General features: G+C 54.6%; 1 protein-coding gene and 1 long non-coding RNA gene across 2 annotated transcripts; one reads left to right on the top strand and one right to left on the bottom strand.

Moving 5' to 3' along the window:
• The first annotated feature begins 395 nt into the window (after positions 1-395).
• On the top strand, positions 396-9,906 carry ODAD4 (outer dynein arm docking complex subunit 4). Its single transcript, XM_051794616.1, has 12 exons — positions 396-1,156; positions 1,543-1,674; positions 1,961-2,114; positions 4,359-4,420; positions 5,127-5,283; positions 5,817-6,041; positions 6,346-6,553; positions 8,025-8,111; positions 8,303-8,499; positions 8,665-8,765; positions 8,981-9,059; positions 9,465-9,906. Exons 1-12 carry the CDS (start codon positions 1,046-1,048, stop codon positions 9,866-9,868), a joined length of 1,917 nt encoding a protein of 638 aa, XP_051650576.1. The 5' UTR covers positions 396-1,045; the 3' UTR covers positions 9,869-9,906.
• LOC127474190 (uncharacterized) lies at positions 2,073-4,352 on the bottom strand. The gene is made up of 3 exons (XR_007905750.1): positions 3,976-4,352; positions 3,412-3,611; positions 2,073-3,015 (listed from the first exon to the last, which is right to left on the bottom strand). It is a non-coding gene; the product is annotated as an uncharacterized LOC127474190 (long non-coding RNA).
• Positions 9,907-10,031: the final 125 nt, after the last annotated feature.

Raw genomic sequence — 10,031 nt, 5'->3', positions numbered from 1 at the left:
AGGGGGGCACCCGGCGCGGTCTCTGCCCCGGCGGCCGGGGCTGCTGTGCCCCCGTGACGGTGTCACCAGAGTGGGCACAGCCCCGCGGACACGGTGCTCCTGCCCACCCCGCTGGGCACAGCGTGTCACGCCCGGCGCTGCCAGTGGGGAAATTATCCCTGGAAAACTGTTCCCGAACGCTTCAACTGCCTGAAATTTCCTGCGCGGGCTCCCCGGGGACGGGGTGTGTCACTCCCGCCTCCCACTCCGGGGCTCGGCCGCCTGTGTCTCCCCACCCTGGCGTGACCCCCACCCCGCCTCCCGCCCCCGCGGCCGGGGCCGGGTAAGCACAGCCCCGGCACCGCGGATCTGTCTCATGGTGACATTAAATGTCACCAGCCCCGAGCTGGACAGACATCTCCCCCCCCCCTTCCCCCCGTGAGTCACTTGGCAGGAACAAAGTGTCTCCAACACGAATCTTGGCGCGGGGTCTCACCCAGCGCCAAAATAAAGTCGGGACTGAAGCACGGACGGGAGGGAACCATCAGCATCTCCCGTTAGTCATTTATTTGGCCAGGACTGGCCACTGCAGCGGCGAAACCGGTATCGGGGCCACCCGCGAGCGCCAAACGGTCCCGAATAACCGATGGCAGGGGGGCGGCGGCTGCCCCTCGTGCTGCCGCTGCAGGAGGCACCGGCCGTGAGCCGGCGGAGCAGAGGAACCGGCTCTGCCCGGCGTTCGGCACCGCGGCTGCACCGGGGCCGCGCAGGACTCCGGGAACGCGGGTGGAAGAACAGAACCGCACGGGCACCGGGTCGGGACGGGACAGAGACACCGCGAGCACCCGCCGGCAGCCCCGGGCACGGCCTGCGGACGCGCCTGCCCAGCAGCGAGGGCCGGCGTGCCGGGCCGGGGTGCGGGGTCGGTACCGGGGCCGCTCCCGGGGCCGCTCCCGGGGTACCGAGACCCACGTGGGCACTGACCGGGCGCGCCTGACGTCACTCTGAGGGCGGGGCCTCCACCGGAAGCGGGGCCGTTGCCCGGCAACGGCGGCGCGGCGCGATCATGGCGGACCCGGACCCCGGGCCCATCGTCACCTTCGGCAGCCTCATCACCGAGGGGACAACGCTAAGCCGGCGCGGGCAGCACCACAAGGCGCTGGGCTGCTTCAACAATGTGAGGGCGCCGCGGCGGGGGCGCAGCCCAGGGACACCGAGCGGCCCGGGGCGGGACGGGCCTCGAGGGGGAGCGGCCGCGACTCGGTTCAGGAGGGGGAAGAGGCAGCGGAGGGAACGTGGCACCCGAGGCGAGGGGAGGTGGCTCGGAGGGACGTGTCCCCAGGAGGTCTCGGCACCAGGGGGTGACCCAGGCAGGGCAGCCCCTGCAGCACAGGGAACCTGTGAACTGCAAGGGAAGGCTCTTTTCAATAAAAATCCTGTGGTTTTATCATCATGTGTCATCAAGATCCACGTGGCGACTGTGCAGGTGGCACCAAATACCTGCACTTGTGTATTTGTGGTGTTGAGCCAGCACTGGTGACGTGTCCGTGTCTGTGGTTCCAGGCACTGAAGCTGAGGGCAGGGGACAAGCAGTGCCTTATCACCCGCTCCAAATGCTTCCTGAAACTTGGGGACACAGAAAACTCCTTGAAGGATGCTGAAGCCTCGCTCCAAAGAGACAAAGCGTTCACCGAGGTAACCAGAGGAAGTGGTGAGAGCAGGGGGGCCAGGGCTGGCCTGGATCTGTGAGACCCTGCAGGGTCTGAGGCAGAGCTGGGAGGGAACAGCTCACTCCAAACACTCCTGAGGTTTCTGCTGCTCTTGGAGCAGTGGAGGTGCTCAGTCAGCTCCAGGACTGGGGTTTGTTGTACTCAGGTTGTGACAACCCTGGGTTCTCCCTTCTGCCTGTCAGGAGTTACTTGAGATCCATGAAACTTTTTTCCCTCTTTTTAATAATTTCTTTTCCCAAATGTCATTTCAGGGGCTTTACCAAAAGGCAGAGACCCTCTACACCATGGGGGACTTCGAGTTCGCGCTGGTGTTTTACCATCGAGGCCGGAGGCTCCGCCCGGACCAGCACAAGTTCCAGCTGGGCATCAACAAGGCAGAGGAGGCAATTATGAACTGCATTGGCAGTAAGAAGTGCCACTTCCTGGCCCCCACGAGCCTGGCTGACACTGTTCAGGGCACAGCCGATGGCAGATCAGCTCTGCCAGTGACCCAAGGGCCCCACACCACAGTCCTGCTGCTCCTGGGTCCATGTGCTCAGTGGCAGGTGAATCCAGAAGCACCAGGAAGCACCACAAAGAGCCCAGCCCTGCTCTTTTTTTCGTCCTTTCCCCCCTCAGTGCCCATTCACACACAATGTCTGATCCCTTCAGTTCTGGAGGTAACTCCTGATACTAAAATTTCCAAAGTCACTATGGAAATGTTCCAGGGAATACAGACCAGAGCAGCTCATCTCACCAGTGGCCTCCCAGTGTGTGAGGGGAGCCGAGAAGAAAGGTGGATAGAGACTATTTACAAGGGCCTGAAGTGCCAGGACAAGGGGGAATGGCTTCACGCTGAGAAAGGGCAGGATTAATTGGGGTACTGGGGAGAAATTTTTCCCTGTGAGGGTGGGGAGGCCCTGGCACAGGTTGCCCAGAGAAGCTGTGGCTGCCCCATCCCTGGAAGTGTCCAAGGCCAGGTTAGATGGGGCTTGGAGCAACCTGGGCTAGTGGGAGGTGTCCCTGCCCATGGCAGGGGGTGGGACTGGATGAGCTTTAAGGTCCCTTCCAACCCAAACCATGCTGGGATTCTGCGATTCTATGATCTACCTCCAGCACTAATTTCAGAATCCATTTAATTCCAGAATCCATTTTGAGATCTTTACCCCAATATTCAAAGTTTGGAATGAAATGTGCCACGCTACCTGAGACTGGCCTCCCGAAATCCTGACTCTCCTCCAATTTCCATTGCACAAGAGCAGTGAAACTGTTGACTCTTGCAATGAGTTGTGCTTTCATCACTTCTGGCTCAGATCACCAGTGGGTCCTGCAGAGACAGGAGAGGCCAAGGACCTCGTGGGGTTCAAAGCAAACGGAGAACTTGTCCCTTGTCCCTTAGTTTTTCTCTCAGCCACGCTGGCAGGCAAAGTCAGTCTGTGCCAGTCTGGGGCACACACACCCCCCTCACCTGGGGCTGCCACCTGACAGGACACGTGCAGGGAGCCCCGTGCTCGGCCCCCCCCGGGGCTGCCAAACCTGCCCGGCGGGTTGGAACTGCTCCGGTGCATCCCGGAGCCTATCCCTGCATCCCAGAGCCTATCCCTGCATCCCGGAGCCTATCCCTGCCCAGCTCACACCCTGCACAGATCCCCAGATAGGCCAGGCCTCCCTCCCCCGAAATTTCCAAACTTCAGCCCTCCCCCAGTGCCAGGGATTAACTCACGTGCCAGCGGTGCCAGAGCCTGCGGCGCTTTCATATGGAATTGTTATTTAAAAAAACAGGGAAAGTTTTCACATCTGGCTTGCTTTCCTCCATTCCTGCTGCTTCCTGAGCTTAGCACAATGATCAGGTATTGCCACAGCTCCCAGCTGGAATCTTCCTGGGCTCAAGGCAAGGTCTCTAACTTCCCTCGAGCCCCTGGGCTGCAGGTACGGGAGCAGAGTAAAAACCTAGAAAACTCTATTTTATACATCAGTCAGTAGCTCCAAGATGCAGGGAAGCAAGGAAACACACCAGCATGGAGCTGGATGTTTGAATAGTTGGGAAATGCACACACATTAACTGGGCACATTCCCAAAGTGCTCCCCTGCCTGTGCTTCATGCAGCAGGATCAGGAACTGCTACCCTTGTGATCCGCCTGTGCCTGCACTGCTGGTCTGGGCCCATGGCTGTGCCAAAGGGAATCCTCCTGCACTGGCCTGGGAGGCTCTGTCCTTCCTTTGAACACTCCCCTCCCCAAGTGCAGATGAAAACACAACAGTTTTGCCCTAATGTCAGTGCACAAACCTTTAGAATAATTCTCTGGATTGCAGGAGCTCCCTGTGCTCAGAGCTTTTCTGCCATTTTACACTCCAGCTGTGATTCCGCAGAAGAACCTGCATCCTTCTCCTTCCCCAGTTTCCATGTAGGATGTAGCCTGTCTGTAGGAATGCTGCAGTGAGAGCCCCCGGTGCTGTGTAAAATAGGAATTAAAATCCCGAGAGGAGCTGGTGGATGAGCTGCATTCCCTGCACCCAGGACACACCAACACCCCCTGTTCCATGGGAAAGAATTAGAACAGCTTCAGTTCAAACTGAACATTTTGGGCTTGGCACATTTATGGGCATTTTACTGACAAGAGCCTGCATGGCTGTTGTGGGCACTAACAGGGGTTTGCTCTGTGTCTGCAGATCCAGCCTCGGTGAAGCTGGAGAACAAGGAGGAGCTGGGCTTCGTGAGCAGGCAGGCAGAGGTACAGCACAGAGCTCTTGTTGGAGAAGCTTCTAGAGTGGTTGCAATGCTAAAACTGCCTGAAATGGGCACAGGAAGGGAGACAGTCCCTGCAGGGACACAGGTCCTGTACAGCAGGTCTGCTGAAAGGCTCCCTGAGCATTTAAACACACTGACCCATTGTGAGTGTTTATCACCTGCCTCTAATGCAGGTCTGGCTCAAACCATCCAGAACTTACAGGAGAATGCAGAAGGGCCAGGAAGAGCCATGAGGAGAAACAAACCCCAATGTGGAATTCCTCCCCAGCCCCTTCCTGGGGGTGTCACTGGTCGCCCATCCGAGGCTAATGAGTAACATCCCTGAGGTCAAGCAGGGTGCCATGAGCTCCAATATTGACTTTGGGTTTACCTGATGTTTAAGGTCACAGTTTTGATAATGCACACTTTCTCAATTGCTTCACTTTGGGGTGCTCCATGGCAGTAGGGTCTTGTTCCTCCAAGAGGCCAGAACTACTTCTTGCTTTTCCTGTAACACCCTCTTGGTCCTGAGGGAGCACGATTGGCTGCAGAATTTCACTTGCTCATGACCAAAGCAGCTGGTGAGACACTAACGTTTTCCTTTTAATTAAAAAAATAAGCTGCCTTATATGGAGCATGACAGACTTCTGATCATTCCAGTGTTCCCCACTGATCTCCCCCAACTTCCTTTGCTTTTTTTCTCACCATAGAGCAGAAAAAACAACCAGAAACTGCAAAACATACCAACTAAGGATCAAAAAGGGACAAAAAAGAAGCAGCGTGTGAAGAATCCAAAAACAGAGCGAGAGCTTCTGGGACAGCTTTATGATGACAAGACCTTCCTGGAGAAGTTGCTCAAGGATGAAGGTGTTTCTCCATTGTGTTTACCTAAATGTTCCTTCCAAGCAGGTTCTGTTTTTCTTTTCCTCTTATCCTTTTTTTATTTCTCTTCTTCGTTTTTGTCCCTGTGACTCTTCCTGACTCGTACCAGAGGTCACGTAGCACGTGGTGCCGGACACGGGCAGGTTTGGAGCCAGGTCCAACATTTATAACTATGGGCTTATTTCCTTCCCCATCGATAAATCACCTCAGAGCAACCTGTGCTGATGAAATGAGAAAGAGAAACAGCTTCATTGCAAGTGACTGAACTTCTGTCACAACTACAAACCCACTGACACTCGCGCTCAGTGCCGAGCGCTGCTCACAGGGCTGTGACTCCTCTGTGGGTTTGTTATAAATGCTGGTAACTCCCCCATTACCTCAGCTCTGAGGAGCACAGGACAATTTAGTTTCCAGGACTGTCTCTGTCAGACCAGAGGAACATTCCCAAGCGATTCCCCACTTCACTGCAGCTCAGGTCCATTGATACTCACCTGGATTCTACCTTATCTTATTTCCAGACTTGATGCAGATCAACATGAGGCAGGGGGGGAAAGTCGAAGACCTGGTTTTGGATGGCATCTCCTACCTGAACCAGCGCCGGGACTTCTGGCAGCAGCAGAAGCCGATCTATGCCCGGCTGTACGAGCGCCGGCTCCTGCAGCACCGGGGCATCGGGGCCAGGAAACGGAAACCGGCGGAAGTTGCCAGAGCCATCGCCAAGGACATGGAGGATATTGAGCTGAGTAGGTTCCTGGCTGGAAGCTGAGTGCCTCCCACTGCTCTAACCATTCCCAACCTTTGTCTGAGGGTTACCGCTGCACCAGGTCTCCCTTTCTCAGTATCACAGAATCCCAGGATGGTTTGGGTTGGAAGGGACCATAAATCTCATCCAGCTCCACCCCCTGCCATAAGCAGGGACACCTTCCAGTAGCCCAGGTTGCTCCAAGCCCTGTCTAACCTGGCCTGGAACACTCCCAGGGATGGGGAATTCACATCTCAACATCTCTGTGTCACACCCCAGTGTCAAATTCTGCTCCCTGTCCCCAGTGCTGGCCAGAGGCTCTGCTGAGGAAAGCTGCAGGAAAGCTGAGCGTCTCCTGAAAAAGATACAAGGGCGGCCAGAGAACGAAGTTCCCAACAAGAGTGAACTGGTTGGGACCCTCCACAGCTGCATTGGGAACGCACAGGTGGAGATGGGACAGATGGAGGCAGCTCTGCGCAGCTATAGGAGGGATCTGGATTGTGCCAGGCAGAAGTAAGTGCTGGGAGGTTCAAGTGGGTGGGGAAAGGGGAAAGTACCTCGTGGAGGTGTTTTAGCATTAGGTAATGGTGTTATTCTCCCCTGGAGGTTTAACAGGGCCACACATTCAGCTCTGCCTGTGTATCAGGTTCTCTGGTGACTTTTTATCTTTACTATTTCAAAAATAAGGAGCCTGAAGCAGATTTTTAAGGACCTAGAGCATGGGGCACATTGAAACCTCTGCTGAAACAAAGTGAAAGAACACAAGTCCCAGTCTCAGCACTTGAGCCTCAAGCAGGCACCTCCTTCTCAGGAAGCTCAGCCTTGAAATTGCACCAGTTTTCTGCTCCATTTTGTCTTAAAACCCTTTTTCATTCAGACCATGAGAGCAGCTTGAAATAAATGTCTCTCCGAGGTGCACTTACCTGCCCACACTGGACACATCCTGCAGCTCTTCCAGCTGAACCACAGTGGAGCAAAATGTAGTCTTAGTGACAGTTTGCAAAGCACATGAGAAAACACAGAATAGTGGCTTGAATTGAAGTGGTTTGGGGGTTATTTTTTCCAACACTGCACCGGGATTTCAAAATGTCACTGACGGGTAGTTTCTCATTTTCCAAAATCCCTTCGGAAATGAGTGTTGTTTTAGGAAATGGCTGCCTTTCTCCTGGTGATCCCACTCCCCGGGTACACCAGATAAAGGCAGGAATTAGCAGGAGAGAGGCAGGAGGAGATACCTGGTTTTAGGACCCTTTTAAAGTTCCTTTAAGGACCCGAAGGCCGCTGTGACGGGCGGGCCGCGCCCTCTGGCGGCTGCAGATGGAAACGCCGTTAATGACTCTTAATGACTCGGTAATGATTCCCGTTAATGACCGCGTGGCGGGGGGGCTGGAACTGGATGAGCCTTAGGGCCCCTTCCCACCCAAACCACTCGGTTATTCCATGATTCCCATCTCATTTGGCTGCTCCACTCATGGGTTTTTCCTTCTCTAAGGTAAGGGTAGGCAAAGCCACTTCCAAAGATGGGAATGAGGATAATTAAGGAAAAAAGTTAAAGGCCACAGGCTCCGTTGTTATAGGAGCCGCCTGTGGCATGGAGCAAAGCTCAGTCCAAGCACGGGGAGCAGGGCTGGTGCCAGGAGACTGAAGACACATTTTTGGGTCTTCCCTTTGGAAGACAGAGATCATCCATGAATGTCAGGGACCCAGATGGAAACTGAGACAAAGAAAAGTGGAAAGACTTTTACAAGGAATGCCAGATTTGCACAAAAAATAACAATAATCAAAGATAAAGCTAAACCATTTCCCCTGTGTCCCAGGGGGGTCAGTCAATCAAAAATTGACTTCAATTTCATGGCTTTCAGTCTGACCTGGGCCCTTTACTCCCCAACACTTCCCTGAGGCCATGGGGAGCACCAGAGGAACTCAGAGTGAGTCAGGAGCAGGACGATGCCAGTGCCACAATCCCTCTGTCTCCCTGTCACAGTGCTCTGCCCGACTCCGTGTCCCGGGCCCTGGACAACATCGGCCGCGTGTACGCCCGGACCAGCAGGTTCCAGCAGGCCATCAACACGTGAGTACAGCCCAGCAGGAAGGGCAGTGGGGGCCTGGAGTGACCCAGGCCATGGCTGTGCAGTTGTGTGTTCCCACTGCAGCAGGGGATGGGGAAGTTTTCATACCTGAACCCTCAGTTATCAAATCAGTGGTTGAATCATAACTGCACCCAGCGACAGTCGATAACTGCCTATCTTACTCTGCTTGAAGCTGGGAGAAGAGGATTCCAATGGCAAAATCCAGCCTGGAGAAGGCCTGTCTGTTCCATGACATCGGCCGGTGTTACCTCGAGCTGGGTGAAGCTGAAACAGCCCAAGACTGCGGAGAGAAGTCTCTGGAGTCAGCGGATGAAGAGGGAGATGTGGAGTGGCAGCTCCACGCCACTGTGCTGGTGGCACAGGCACAAGGTAAAGGGGTGGGCACAGGTTTTGCTCTCAGGGTGGAGAAGCCGCTCTGAAAACATCTTTGGGATTTAACAGCCAAAGCAACCCCTCAGGTCAAGACTGGTGTGATTACCTCTAGTTGTTCTCCTGATCCTGGGTTAAACCAGCTGATATCCTTGTCTGTTCCAGTGAAATTAAAGGATTACCGGTCTGCGATCCTGAACTTTGAAAAGGCCCTGGAGAAGGCGAAGCTCGTGCCAGACCAAGCTGCTCAAAACACCATCATTGCGGTAAGGGGGCTGCTGCAGGGAGGAGGAGCTCAGGGCAGCATCCATGAGCAGCTGTTATCCCAGCTGGGATACTCCAGGCAGTAATGCTGGAGAAGTGAAGAGTTTTGTGGTAGGAAAGGACCAGCAAACGACAGCAGAGGGCAAAAGAAAACAGGAAAAACTTGGGTATGTAACTGCATATCCGGGGCTTTTATTAAGAGCCACATCCCTTTCAGGCCTTGGATAAGGTGAGCAAAAGCTACATCAAGCAGCTGAGCAAAGGCAGCAAAGAAGAGACAGTTCCCTCACAGAAAGGTACTTGTCATTCCCACTTCTGCACCCAGAAATGGAAAACCTCCCCATTTCCTCTTCTGGAGCACAGCAGCCACACCTTAGAATTCCCACAGCACCCATTTCCTTCCAAGCAGTGAATTAAAATCTTGGTGCAAGTCCAGATGGCAGTGCTCCCTGAGTGTCCCCTGCACCCCAGGCCCGGTGTCACCGACACGCCAGCCCTCCCTGGGCCTGGTGAGGGGTCCTGGCAGGGTGCTGTGCCTGCAGCCCCCAGGGCTGCTCCCCTCAGTGCTGCTTCCCAGCACCTCCTGTCCCAGCAAACGGGGAGCGAGAGATTCCTGGTGGGGGTGAGGGAGCCGGGGGACCTTTCTTGAGCCTGACTGCTGAGTGCTGGGACTTGGCTTAAGTTTGCTTATTCCTCCCCAGATCGTGACTCCAGCCGTAAAAACACAAAAAACAAGTTGGAGAAGGACAGAGAGAGGGAGGAAGGGGAACAACGCGTGGGAAATCAAGATGAGAAGACAAAAGAAGCAGCCAAGAATGATAGAAAAACCACAAAAACCAACAAGCTTAAGAAGGACAAAGAGAGGGAGAAAGGGGAACAAGACATGGGAAATCAAGATGAAAGGCCAAAAGAAGAAAATGGGAACGATACAGGAAACACAAAAAACAAGTCCGAGAAGGACATAGAGAGGGAGGAAGGGGAACAAGACAGAGGAAATCAAGATGAAAAGCCAAAAGAGGAAGCCGGGAGTGATACAGAAGCACGTGGAAATGCCAGTGATGGGGAAACGGACAAGGAAATAAAAGAAAGCAACGGGGAAAAGTAGAGCAGAGGCGGGAGGAGTAAATAATAAATGTTGAACAAGAGACATACCCAGCAGTGGAGTGGTGTGTCCTGAGCAGGGAAGGAGCTGGGCTGAGCCATCGCTGCTCTCAGAGCCTCCTCTCTCTCCGTATCTCCTCTCCCGGCCTAGGGCTGTCCCGGCAGCA

This window comes from Manacus candei, unplaced genomic scaffold (genome assembly GCF_025592945.1).
Source record: "Manacus candei isolate 608988 ecotype Guabito, Panama unplaced genomic scaffold, ASM2559294v1 h1tg000040l, whole genome shotgun sequence".
NCBI classification, from domain to species: domain Eukaryota; kingdom Metazoa; phylum Chordata; class Aves; order Passeriformes; family Pipridae; genus Manacus; species Manacus candei.
Note: the sequence above shows the minus strand (reverse complement) of the source record. Positions and strands in the feature narration are given on the sequence as shown.

What these genes read in the sequence shown, in the direction of transcription:
- ODAD4 (XM_051794616.1), top strand. Translation starts at nt 1,046, where the DNA reads ATGGCGGACCCGGACCCCGGGCCCATCGTCACCTTCGGCAGCCTCATC. An exon ending in CGCTGGGCTGCTTCAACAAT is followed by an intron (nt 1,157 to 1,542) that starts GTGAGGGCGCCG and finishes CTGTGGTTCCAG; the next exon opens with GCACTGAAGCTGAGGGCAGG. An exon ending in TCGTGAGCAGGCAGGCAGAG is followed by an intron (nt 4,421 to 5,126) that starts GTACAGCACAGA and finishes TTCTCACCATAG; the next exon opens with AGCAGAAAAAACAACCAGAA.